Genomic DNA, 15,244 nt, shown 5'->3' on the forward strand with positions numbered 1-15,244 from the left:
TAACTAACTAACTACTAACTAACTAACTACCTAACTAACTAACTACTAACTACTAACTACTAACTAACTACTAACTAACTAACACTAACTAACTAACTACTACTAACTACTAACTAACTAACTAACTACTAACTAACTAACTACTAACTAACTACTAACTAACTAACTAACTAACTAACTAACTAACTAACTAACTACTACTAACTAACTAACTAACTACTAACTAACTACTAACTAACTAACTAACTAACTAACTAACTAACTAACTACCTAACTAACTACTTAACTAACTAACTAACTACTACTAACTAACTAACTAACTAACTAACTAACTAACTAACTAACTAACGAACTACTAACACTAACTAACTAACTAACTAACTACTAACTAACTAACTAACTAACTAACTACTAACTAACTAACTAACTAACTAACTAACTACTAACTAACTAACTAACTAACTAACTAACTACTAACTAACTCCTAACTAACTACTAACTAACTAACTAACTAACTAACTACTAACTAACTAACTAACTAACTAACTAACTAACTACTAACTAACTACTAACTAACTAACTAACTAACTAACTAAACTAACTAACTACTACTAACTAACTAACTAACTAACTAACTACTAACTAACTAACTAACTAACTACTAACTAACTAACTACTACTAACTAACTAACTACTAACTAACTAACTACTAACTACTACTAACTACTAACTCTAACTACTACTAACTAACTACTAACTAACTAACTAACTAACTAACTAACTACTAACTAACTAACTACTCACTAAACTATGTTTCTGTATAAAAAAAACCATAACAATGAAAAATCCTTTCATCTGGTAACACTGGATTACGACTGTAATATATTTACTTTAAAGATTCTGTTAGCTAGATCAGTTTTATTTTGGTTTTGATATTGTAAACACGTCTTCAAATTGTGTACGGCGGTATAATGAAACCAGTTTTATATTACGATCAACGCAGTCCTCCAGTGCGCAGTGTTTTAATGTTATTAAAAGTTCTTAATATTGAAGTGGATTTAAAATTTATCGATTTATTTAAGGGTGAACAATTGAAGCCGACTTTTAAAGAGGTAATTGTTTATAACTGATGATGCCTAATAAGATTGATTTAAACTGTTTTCTTACAGCTAAATCCTGCCCATACTGTGCCCACTCTTGTCGATGATGATTTAGTTTTGACTGACTCTCATGTAATTCTAATGCATTTATGCGAAAAATATCAAAAGAGCGATTTGAATTTATGGCCTCGTCAGTATAAGGAAAGGATGCAAGTAACTAATATGCTTTTATTTGAGGCATCTTTGATATTTCGTCGTGATAGTGAAATGATGGTGAGTTTTTAACAAAAATTTCAGATTTTTTCACGGTTTTATGTTCTATAGCGCTTTGGATGAGATTTGTATAAAAAATATGTTTCCATAAATAGGAATTTAGCGAAAATCATTCCGAATATACATGATTAAACTGAGAATAAATTGCGAAGCCTACTTCACTTGATGAAATGTCAACAACGAAATATATTACTCTTAATGAAAAATGTTAATATGATTAATAAAAGTTTTCCCTTCTCCCTTTCAGTCTGAAATTGTTCGCAAAACATATGCCAATGTCGACATACCATATCACCAACGTAAAATGCACGAAATCTATGATATGTGTGAAGTACATTTGAAAAAACATAAATATTTGGCTACCGATTATGTAAGTATTTTATCAAACAATAAAAAATTGAAAATAAAATGAATCTTTAATTAAATTTATTCTCCCTTTTTATGCAAACAAAACCACAAATATAACAAAAAATGAAAATATACTTTATCATGTTTCATTTATTAGTTGACAATAGCTGATATTTCTGCTGCCACCACATTGAGTACAGTTGATCTCATGTTTCCCATTACTGGTGCACAATGGCCCTCGTTGACAATGTGGTTGAGTGTAATGAAATCGCTGCCTGAATATGAAATTAATCAAAAAGGTTTGCAAGAATTAAGGTGATAATAGAAGAGTATGGAAAATTTAAATTTCCTATTAGGGAGAAGGGGAATGGAGAGGAGAATAAATAAAAATAAATTATGAATGCTTAATGTTTACGAATTTTAATATTGGTTTATTTAGATGATGGGATAGTTATACTTTGTGTGGAGTTCTATATAAAGGCATTAAATTTGATCGTTATCCCAGGGGGACTGTCCGTAACTAGCTATTTAAAGAGTCGCCCTATCCAGCTACCTAGGTGACTAGCTAGTAAGACAATTCTCACTCTATAGATTACAAGAAGACAGTCAGTGATTAGTCAATACCTATTCCCTTACGTTTTGTAAGTGTCTACTCTCTGTATTACTTTGTGGCAGTAAGGTGACGACTGTCTCCGCTTTAGCTTACCAAATAAGACGATTGTTTTCACTCTTGTTTACAAAGAGTATATTCGTGATGTAAGGAGAATTAGGGGTTAATCAGGTGGTTAAACGTTAGTGAAATTGACTGTCATTATGCATTGACACTTTGTCGAACTGCTGGGATAGTTTAAATATCAGGAAAACTGTCTTAACTATCACGAAAATTATATTTCGCGTTAACCACAGGGGTGACATTTTATCCCTATATATTTTGGTTTAAAAACTATTAATACACTTCTGAGCTCTCTACCCGAGTATAGACTTAGATCTATAAGTTATGCAGACGAGTTAAATTGCTTATCCAGAAGCATCGATAAGGCCCTGAACACACCCTTCAGCTGGGATTAAGCGAGAGGGCCAAATGTTAACCCGGCGAAGACTGAAATCAGTCATATATAAAAAGAGCATTAACCAATACTTTTCCTGAATTTAGCTTTGCTTCAAATGGGTAGAACGCCACTCGCGAATAATTCGGTATTAATGAGCGATAGTTCTTGCTGTAAAGTTAATCTCAAGGAAGTTAACCTGACAATGCAAAATCCTTCTACGCAACGAGGACTGAATTAAAAATATTGGCTAGAGAATCTCATACAGCCAGTTTCGAATAATGTATCCGTAGGTTATTGAGTGCTTCAGATTAGTATGCACTACTTTTAGTGCCATTGTCAGGATTAGGAGGGGGTTCTGAGAGCTTTATCTCGGTGAGCAGAGAGTTTGTAACTTCGACTTCATCTGCATTGCCGCCCCCCAGATTTTTCCGGACGGAACACCTTCACTTTAGCGTCCCTGACCCCGAAGAAGAGCCTGTATCCTGCTTTCTCGAGCTCAGTAGAGCCCGATTCTGTGATAGCCAGGATGAGGCACGTCGTGGCCGTCGCCTTGTTCAGCGCGAATAATGGACCAGTCGTTCATGTGGATATTGGGATTCTGACGCTTCTGGCATTCTAATATTTTGTTTGTTTCAGTGGTCATTTTTGGTAACCAGATGCGCGCTCGAGGTCTCATCTGAGAAAGTCCGTTGAGAACGCGTCCATACATTTGATCACCCTGTATACCCGATGTATCTCACCGGAGTCAAAACGAGGTGCCGTGTTGTCTTCACTGGCTAGGATGTGTTCCATTACCAACTCAGTCAGTTTAGATTCCACAGCACCCCATTCTGTTACTACAGGATTCATGACCCCATCTTTGTCGTTCACCAGTGCCATCAGGAGGTGGTCCTTCACAACGTCGTTGAATGGTCTCCTGGCTGATATGACTGCGGATGCAGCAGGCCCTGAAGTGGTTTTGATATCTGCAACCTTCCTCCTCTTGGACGGTTCACCAGTCTCTGTCTGAGATCGGTTCCGCTTGGATCTTTCAGGTGGTGGATAACAATATTCTACTTTCTACAGTTATTGAAATTAATACATTTACCTTCGGTATTCACTCCATATTCACTACCTAGGATCACCACTGGGAAGAAGTTAGAGTCGCAATTGTGTTGAAGAATCCGCATCCGTCCATAACATCGTGTTCTCAGGTCAGATTTTAAGGGTCTTTTGAGCAACTTAGCAAAATATTGTTCCAAGACCTATAATAGTATAGATTCTGGAAGATTTAGAAATGTCCGTCCGAACGGGAGGACCCTAGAAATTTTGACTTAAACATATTTTGTATGATCATTATCTCTTTTGAAATTTTTATGAGTATCACACCAAAATTGAGCAAACCCCTGTTTAATTAAAATCGTAATATTCCATTATGGTTTTTCCCTAATGATTTTGTTCATGTTTCACAGAGGAAAATATAAATATTGTCGATCAGTGTTTATTGTTTAATACCAAAATTGTTTCAAAATTTCAAGCAGAATTGAAATAACAAATTATAATATTTCCGTTTTAAAATATAAATTTTTTTACAATTAAATGTATACAAAATATCATAAATTTCAGTGAAAAGCCTGTAGTTCCCAGAATTATGGATCAACAATATCTTTCTACGGGAGTTCCAATATTGTATTACGATGCCCTAAGTTCTCAAGCTCGCAGTTGTCATATGCTTATAAAAATGCTAAAATTGATGTAGAACTTCGGTCTACAGATTCTATAAAAGATGTAAATTTCTATGAAACCTATACATGGGTATGATAGCGGTTTATATTTAAAAGATTTATAACACTGCTTTAAATATGGTAAATCTTTTAAAAAATTTCAGTTAAACTCCTTTTGTATGTTACCAACTCTTGTGGATGAGAACATTACCTTATGTAATAGTCACTCAATTTTGATTTATTTGTGTGAAAAATATGCTCCTTTACATTGACAAATTTATGTCCCAAATATATATATCAAGGTTACGCATAATGAGTCTGTTATTTTATGAGGGCTGTATTCTATATAAATCGCTGGGATATTTACTGGTAAGAAATTGAAATTTTATCTTGAAAAAATTTTAGTATTTGTATGTCTTTCGTAGACCGATATCTTTTTAGCCAAATATCCCAACTTTGATAAGGATTATCATAGAGCCAAGGTGTCAAATATCTATAAGACCCTGAATACATTTTTAAAAGGTCAGTCCTTTATGGTGGTAAATCGAGTGAGTTTTTAATAGTCAATTTATAACACATTTCATTTAAGTGAGTTTTAAAATGTTTAAACTCTTATTAATCATTAGCTGACTATTGCTGATATTTCCATAGTCTCCACTGTTGCAGCTCTAAATCTTGTATTTCCCATTGACTATGAAAAGTTTTCCAATTTATATGATTGGTTACAACGTTTAAAGAAGATGGAATTTTATCAATACAATGAAGAAGGCATACAAAAACTTAGATATCTATTGGAAAAGGTTGGAAAATTTCCATTTCCTTCGCCATTTAGAAATAAGCAAACAAGTTCAGAAAGTGATTCTGATACATCGGATTTGGAAGAGAATAAGAAATCAGATGAAGAGAATAAAATTGAAAATGATATAATAATAAATGATAAAGAGCTAGAGGTTCATAACAGGCGAGTATCTGATTCCAGAAATGTTAACCAGAGTTATAAGGCCGATAAAAGTACTAGCACTGAAAGCTTAGCAGAGTTATTTGCGGAAAATGAGAGTGTCGATTTTGATCCAGAAAAATTAAATTTTAAAAATTGTAAGTATCTATTTGCATTATGAAAAGAAGTTTATACTAATTTAAGTTAGGTCAGGTTAGATTGATAGTATCAAATCCAAAGAAAATACACAGGCCACTATCGGTCCTGTTGTGCGCTTCATTTCATGGAAATGTTTGTTGGGTAAAAACAAAAACCTTATATAGTGATATTAAAGGTATTATTGTTCGAAGTATATAGAACAGACTATAGATTAGACTATAGACTAGACTATAGACTAGACTATAAACTAGACTATAAACTAGACTATAGACTAGGCTATAGACTAGACTATAGACTAGACTATAGACTAGACTATAGTCTATACTATAGACTAGACTATAGACTAGACTATAGACTAGACTATAGACTAGACTATAGACTAGACTATAGACTAGACTATAGACTAGACTATAGACTAGACTATAGACTAGACTATAGACTAGACTATAGACTAGACTATAGACTAGACTATAGACTAGACTATAGACTAGACTATAGACTAGACTATAGACTAGACTATAGACTAGACTATAGACTAGACTATAGACTAGACTATAGACTAGACTATAGACTAGACTATAGACTAGACTATAGACTAGACTATAGACTAGACTATAGACTAGACTATAGACTAGACTATAGACTAGACTATAGACTAGACTATAGACTAGACTATAGACTAGACTATAGACTAGACTATAGACTAGACTATAGACTAGACTATAGACTAGACTATAGACTAGACTATAGACTAGACTATAGACTAGACTATAGACTAGACTATAGACTAGACTATAGACTAGACTATAGACTAGACTATAGACTAGACTAGACTAGACTAGACTATAGACTATAGACTAGACTATAGACTAGACTATAGACTAGACTATAGACTAGACTATAGACTAGACTATAGACTAGACTATAGACTAGACTATAGACTAGACTATAGACTAGACTATAGACTAGACTATAGACTAACTATAGACTAGACTATAGACTAGACTATAGACTAGACTATAGACTAGACTATAGACTAGACTATAGACTAGACTATAGACTAGACTATAGACTAGACTATAGACTAGACTATAGACTAGACTATAGACTAGACTATAGACTAGACTATAGACTAGACTATAGACTAGACTATAGACTAGACTATAGACTAGACTATAGACTAGACTATAGACTAGACTATAGACTAGACTATAGACTAGACTATAGACTAGACTATAGACTAGACTATAGACTAGACTATAGACTAGACTATAGACTAGACTATAGACTAGACTATAGACTAGACTATAGACTAGACTATAGACTAGACTATAGACTAGACTATAGACTAGACTATAGACTAGACTATAGACTAGACTATAGACTAGACTATAGACTAGACTATAGACTAGACTATAGACTAGACTATAGACTAGACTATAGACTAGACTATAGACTAGACTATAGACTAGACTATAGACTAGACTATAGACTAGACTATAGACTAGACTATAGACTAGACTATAGACTAGACTATAGACTAGACTATAGACTAGACTATAGACTAGACTATAGACTAGACTATAGACTAGACTATAGACTAGACTATAGACTAGACTATAGACTAGACTATAGACTAGACTATAGACTAGACTATAGACTAGACTATAGACTAGACTATAGACTAGACTATAGACTAGACTATAGACTAGACTATAGACTAGACTATAGACTAGACTATAGACTAGACTAGACTATAGACTAGACTATAGACTAGACTATAGACTAGACTATAGACTAGTTTATAGACAAGACTATAGACTAGACTATAGACTAGACTATAGACTAGACTATAGACTAGACTAGACTAGACTATAGACTAGACTATAGACTAGACTATAGACTAGACTATAGACTAGACTATAGACTAGACTATAGACTAGACTATAGACTAGACTATAGACTAGACTATAGACTAGACTATAGACTAGACTATAGACTAGACTATAGACTAGACTATAGACTAGACTATAGACTAGACTATAGACTAGACTATAGACTAGACTATAGACTAGACTACAGACTAGACTATAGACTAGACTATAGACTAGACTATAGACCAGACTATAGACTAGACTATAGACTAGACTATAGACTAGACTATAGACTAGACTATAGACTAGACTATAGACTAGACTATAGACTAGACTATAGACTAGACTATAGACTAGACTATAGACTAGACTATAGACTAGACTATAGACTAGACTATAGACTAGACTATAGACTAGACTATAGACTAGACTATAGACTAGACTATAGACTAGACTATAGACTAGACTATAGACTAGACTATAGACTAGACTATAGACTAGACTATAGATTAGACTATAGACTAGACTATAGACTAGACTATAGACTAGACTATAGACTAGACTATAGACTAGACTATAGACTAGACTATAGACTAGACTAGACTATAGACTAGTCTATAGACTAGACTATAGACTAGACTAGACTATAGACTAGACTATAGACTAGACTATAGACTAGACTATAGACTAGACTATAGACTAGACTATAGACTAGACTATAGACTAGACTATAGACTAGACTATAGACTAGACTATAGACTAGACTAGACTATAGACTAGACTAGACTATAGACTAGTCTATAGACTAGACTATAGACTAGACTAGACTATAGACTAGACTATAGACTAGACTATAGATTAGACTATAGACTAGACTATAGACTAGACTATAGACTAGACTATAGACTAGACTATAGACTAGACTAGACTATAGACTAGACTAGACTATAGACTAGACTATAGACTAGACTAGACTATAGACTAGACTATAGACTAGACTATAGACTAGACTATAGACTAGACTAGACTATAGACTAGACTAGACTATAGACTAGTCTATAGACTAGACTATAGACTAGACTAGACTATAGACTAGACTATAGACTAGACTATAGACTAGACTATAGACTAGACTATAGACTAGACTATAGACTAGATTAGACTAGACTAGACTATAGACTAGACTATAGACTAGACTATAGACTAGACTATAGACTAGACTATAGACTAGACTATAGACTAGACTATAGACTAGACTATAGACTAGACTATAGACTAGACTATAGACTAGACTATAGACTAGACTATAGACTAGACTATAGACTAGACTATAGACTAGACTATAGACTAGACTATAGACTAGACTATAGACTAGACTATAGACTAGACTATAGACTAGACTATAGACTAGACTATAGACTAGACTATAGACTAGACTATAGACTAGACTATAGACTAGACTATAGACTAGACTATAGACTAGACTATAGACTAGACTATAGACTAGACTATAGACTAGACTATAGACTAGACTATAGACTAGACTATAGACTAGACTATAGACTAGACTATAGACTAGACTATAGACTAGACTATAGACTAGACTATAGACTAGACTATGACTAGACTATAGACTAGACTATAGACTAGACTATAGACTACTTAACTAGACTAAGACTAGACTATAGACTAGACTATAGACTAGACTATAGACTAGACTATAGACTAGACTATAGACTAGACTATAGACTAGACTATAGACTAGACTATAGACTAGACTATACTAGACTATAGACTAGACTAGACTAGACTATAGACTAGACTATAGACTAGACTATAGACTAGAACTATAGACCTAGACTATAGACTAGACTATAGACTAGACTATAGACTAGACTATAGACTAGACTATAGACTAGACTATAGACTAGACTATAGACTAGACTATAGACTAGACTATAGACTAGACTATAGACTAGACTATAGACTAGACTATAGACAGACTAGACTAGACTATAGACTAGACTATAGACTAGACTATAGACTAGACTATAGACTAGACTATAGACTAGACTATAGACTAGACTATAGACTAGACTATAGACTAGACTATAGACTAGACTATAGACTAGACTATAGACTAGACTATAGACTAGACTATAGACTAGACTATAGACTAGACTATAGACTAGACTATAGACTAGACTATAGACTAGACTATAGACTAGACTATAGACTAGACTATAGACTAGACTATAGACTAGACTATAGACTAGACTATAGACTAGACTATAGACTAGACTATACTAGACTATAGACTAGACTATAGACTAGACTATAGACTAGACTATAGACTAGACTATAGACTAGACTATAGACTAGACTATAGACTAGACTATAGACTAGACTATAGACTAGACTATAGACTAGACTATAGACTAGACTATAGACTAGACTATAGACTAGACTATAGACTAGACTATAGACTAGACTATAGACTAGACTATAGACTAGACTATAGACTAGACTATAGACTAGACTATAGACTAGACTATAGACTAGACTATAGACTAGACTATAGACTAGACTATAGACTAGACTATAGACTAGACTATATAGACTATAGACTAGATTATAGACTAGACTATAGGCTAGACTAGACTAGACTATAGACTAGACTATAGACTAGACTATAGACTAGACTATAGACTAGACTATAGACTAGACTATAGACTAGACTATAGACTAGACTATAGACTAGACTATAGACTAGACTATAGACTAGACTATAGACTAGACTATAGACTAGACTATAGACTAGACTATAGACTAGACTAGACTATAGACTAGACTATAGACTAGACTATAGACTAGACTATAGACTAGACTATAGACTAGACTATAGACTAGACTATAGACTAGACTATAGACTAGACTATAGTCTAGACTATAGACTAGACTATAGACTAGACTATAGACTAGACTATAGACTAGACTATAGACTAGACTATAGACTAGACTATAGACTAGACTATAGACTAGACTATAGACTAGACTATAGACTAGACTATAGACTAGACTATAGACTAGACTATAGACTAGACTATAGACTAGACTATAGACTAGACTATAGACTAGACTATAGACTAGACTATAGACTAGACTATAGACTAGAGACTAGACTATAGACTAGACTATAGACTAGACTATAGACTAGACTATACTAGACTATAGACTAGACTATAGACTAGACTATAGACTAGACTATAGACTAGACTATAGACTAGACTATAGACTAGACTATAGACTAGACTATAGACTAGACTATAGACTAGACTATAGACTAGACTATAGACTAGACTATAGACTAGACTATAGACTAGACTATAGACTAGACTATAGACTAGACTATAGACTAGACTATAGACTAGACTATAGACTAGACTATAGACTAGACTATAGACTAGACTATAGACTAGACTATAGACTAGACTATAGACTAGACTATAGACTAGACTATAGACTAGACTATATACCAGACTTTACTCTAGACTTGTATATTGACTATTATGTGGACTATCAAAAATGTCTGTTGTTAACCCCCGTTGGCGCAATATTTATTTTAATTCAGTTTACACATGCCTTTATAGCTCGGACTTCCGCCTTGAAACCAGTATTGCGATTAAGTAGACCGAATAACAAATAAGTAAACAGAATAGTAATGAACAACAATGTTTATTTTGGTTCTAGATATCGGTCCACAAAAGGAGAATGAAAATAATAACCATGCCAATAATTATACAATTTGTTGGGATAATGTTTATAGATCATGTGAATTTGAAGAAAATATCCATTGTGGTTGTTGTTTACAAACTCCCATAAATGCTAAAGATCTCAAGTCTGTTAAGGGCTATCCGCTTATAGATATGGAATCATGTATATGCCTTAAATATAATACGGATAATTAAGACTGTCGACCATCTTGCTCAAGTAAAAAGAAAACATCTAAGAAATCCCTTACAAATAAGAACCTTCAACATTTATTAAGAAAAGTTCGTAATCTACAACAAATATTAGGTAATTAAAGAGATTTTAAACCGAATTCTTCTAAAAATAATTATTTCTCTAGAAAACTCAAAATTAGAAATAACTGAGCCAGATCTGTCTAAATTTAACCATAAGTCAAACAGAAAGCAATTACTGTACCCTGATATTTCATTTGATTCTTCGGACGATTTAACAACAGAAGAAAAGGATTTCTTAAACGCTACTAGTTCTCCAAACAGGGGGTATAAACATAATCGAAAAATGCATAATATGGTGGAAAATAATGAACGTATTAAGTTTGCTGAACAAGATATTGAAAATTTACTTACAATAGTTCACAGTCTTGAGAAAATTTTAGGTACTTAATTGGGGATACTTTTACCGGGTTATATTTTAAAATAAATGTTTTTTTGTAGAAAATTCTGAATTAGAAAGAACTGATAAAACAACGAGAAATAAAAGTAGCCAAACGAATGTAAGGGACTCAAAAGATTCGGATGATTTTGCGATTGAATCAATTAGAGAAAAGGGAGGAAATTTGGAACTCGATTGTGGTAATTCAAACAAAAGATTTTAGTAGAATATTTATTAAAATTCTATATATCTTTGATTAAGCACTGACAGAGACAAATGGACATTCAAATTTGCAGAAGTTCGACATTAAGAGGAAGAGAAATTCTTTATCGGTCACAAATGCTTCAGATGATTCTTCTGTTAAGTCCCTAATAGAAGCAAAAGTGATAAATACCAAAGGCGGCTGTCGTCATTGTAATAATTGTTTATTTAAACACAAACGTCTCGAAGCTGGCAGTAATCCAAAACCACAAAATACCCCATTCCATGAATATGATTTTCCCAAGATGTCTGATCAATATAAACTAGGGAGTGAGGGATCTAGTGATAAAATTATTCAAGTAATTTATCACATAAATATGAAAAGTGATTCAAAAATTAAAAATAAATATCACTGTGATATTTGTCTTAAAAAGGAAAATATAAAGGGGAACAAATCGAAAATACCGAAATTAATATGGAATTGGAAACATGTAAAATTACATCGAAAGTATAATGAGAAATTAGATGTGATTTAACAAACTAGTTAATGTACTTGTACTAAATAATAAATTAAATTTACATATTAAAATTAATAAAAATATTTTAAGGTTCATTAAACACATAGTTGGGTTCCGTGGTATTTAGGACTCTGTTTTGACAAGATCACATCACTCGCCATATTTATCGTATTGCATATTTAATGTTGTATTAGATCTAGCCTATAGCAGTGAGATAATTCGACAAGTTGGATACAGTAATCTTTTTCACTTGACAGCTAGGGAAGGTCATTGGCAGAGAAGGTGGAAACAGTTTTCTCATCAAACCTGTTCTTGCAATTGCGACAAAATTCGTTGGAAACGGTCTCAAGCTTACTTTCATGTCTACCAAGCCCTCAGTGTCTCATTATTACTGCTAGTAACCTCGATATATATCATTTATTTCGGGTTATAAGTTGCCTAGTACGTTTCTCTACATGTGTCCACATTATTCGATATATTTTAAACCTTTTGAAAAAAAACTACTATTAATAAATTCCATCGAAGTTATTACTGAAGCAGCATTGGAGTTAATATTCATAGTAGTTTCTGGGCGCATGGGTCCAAAATAGGGTAATGTCAGATAGGCGACCCAGCCTTGACAGATCATTTTTACTTTATCTGGTTGCTAGGATTAAGTTTAAGAAGAAGTTTCGAATGGCTGTCGATAAAGTCTGGGTGAAAGGTTAGTCGGCGGTTTTATTCAAGGTTGAGGATAGTAGTTTAAAATCTTCGCATGACCACATATCACGCGGCATTCATGCGGTAACTTCAAACCGCTGTATTGATGGCGTCTCTATGAATGTCGTTCAAAACTGCTGTATAAGAGCTACGATCCAAGGGATCCTGCACAAATCTTCGTATGCTCCTTCGTATACACGAAGGTCCTTCCTGATATGCCTCGAGGGAGTGTCCAACTGTATGATGTTAAAGTTGGGATGACTCCTCCGGTGACCTGCGTTAAGCCTATTCAGCGAGGCGATAGCAATTATATGCGGATCGATAAGGAGAATGTGCAATATAGTGTACAGAACTTCTGTAGGACCAGTTTTTAGAGCATCTGTTATTCGAATACAAGCTGATATCTGAACTTTATATAGTTGATCTACAATAAATATCTTATAAGTTGAAGTGTACTATACCAGTGAACAATATGTAAGAACAGGACATTAAGAACAAAGGAAGTCAGGAGATATAGATATTGATAGAAGATTAAAGACAAAACGGGACTGGAGATCATTCTTGAAAACCCAGAAACCGAAATATATAACCCTCTACCTTATCACAACTCAATGTTCCAGGTTGATGTCTGTGTGTGTATAAAGGAATTTGATAAATGGATTTGATTAAATATAGCACCAAAAGCGAAAACCAAAAGGCAATTATGGCGATATCAGTTGAGAAGGTTTAATCTATGACCCCATTGTTCTGTAACATACCAGCGGATAATTTGGAGTTGGTAGAAAGAACTTGAAGTTAAGCTCGTGAATGCAAAACCGTTCGATGCTATATGAGAGGAGTTACAAGCGGAAGAATCCCATACGGCAGAATGAATAAGTCCGACTTTAGTGTAATGATACGTATTCTGACTGGAAACACAGGATTAAGGGTAGAACTACATAAAATTGGACGAACGGATACAAAATTTTAGAAGAGGTGCTATAATAAATAAAACATCGCTCAGGAACACTGATTATAGAATTCTATAATCTGATTTTCGGTTTGATCAGTACACCTATCTTGGTACTACGGTAGTGAGAATCCCGCAGGATTCTTTCTGTTGTTATTGTAACAGTTTGGCTGTTAGATGTCTTTCCCCTAAGAAATAACATCTGGTTGATACAGCTGTTAATGACTTGACAATCTCTGGCCGATTGCAAATCGGGTAGTTCAGGAGCGCAGATCCCATTGTCGTAGGAACGATTCGTCCTGTACTTGCTATTGGTGAGTTCCCTTCGTGGTACTTGTACATTCATCATGGTCTGCAGTTACCCGTTTTTAGAACAGTATCGTTTCCATTCCCACCAAAATTATAATTTTAATAATGAATGCAACCGGACACTTTTCTTTGTAATTTGTATATTTTAACCTTAATTAGCTAAATATATGTATGTATGTATTTTTTTTCCAAATAAAGCTTATCAGCAATGATCATCTAACGAGCACTGAGTAATTGTAATGTCATTAAGTGTCGGTATTATTTGTCCGTTTACTCAAGTGTCACTTATAATTTTTTTCCATTACAAAAATAAACAATTGAACAAAAAACCCATGTTTATAAATACAAAAACAAACACGCATTTTTCCTTTTTTCCCAAAAAATGGAAAACACTTAAATAATTGAACCTACAAAACATGTCATTAACAATAGAAGAATGATTTACCAAAAGTTCGTTTTTCATGACAAAGAGAAAGGGTTGCAAACTTTTTGTTTGTGTGAGTATTCGAAAAAAACAATTTTTTGGAAACTGAATATGGTACGAAATACTCCTTTGTGTCATAAACAAACATATCAATACATGCTCGTAACATAATTACCACACCCATTACACTGACATAGCCTTTAGGCTCAGTCAACCATGTTCTAATCAAAATGAAATTAGTTGCAGACGTGTAAAACATGCTTAATGAGGATGAATTAGTTAATGGAAAGAGTCAAAAAG

At 33.5% G+C, this 15,244-nt stretch overlaps 1 protein-coding gene across 1 annotated transcript; it reads left to right on the top strand.

Annotated features, from left to right (window-relative positions):
* The first annotated feature begins 927 nt into the window (after positions 1-927).
* Positions 928-12,639, top strand: LOC119615722 (glutathione S-transferase E14). The gene is made up of 8 exons (XM_037971725.1): positions 928-1,112; positions 1,170-1,373; positions 1,621-1,743; positions 5,100-5,568; positions 11,194-11,520; positions 11,573-11,848; positions 11,907-12,044; positions 12,106-12,639. The coding sequence occupies exons 1-5, from the start codon at positions 972-974 to the stop codon at positions 11,409-11,411; spliced, it is 1,155 nt and encodes a 384-aa protein (XP_037827653.1). The 5' UTR covers positions 928-971; the 3' UTR covers positions 11,412-11,520; positions 11,573-11,848; positions 11,907-12,044; positions 12,106-12,639.
* The last annotated feature ends 2,605 nt before the right edge of the window (positions 12,640-15,244 follow it).

This window comes from Lucilia sericata, unplaced genomic scaffold (assembly GCF_015586225.1).
Source record: "Lucilia sericata isolate MDLA Ls3-8-SP2 unplaced genomic scaffold, ASM1558622v1 Contig007332F_arrow, whole genome shotgun sequence".
In the NCBI taxonomy this organism is placed as follows: Eukaryota; Metazoa; Arthropoda; class Insecta; order Diptera; family Calliphoridae; genus Lucilia; species Lucilia sericata.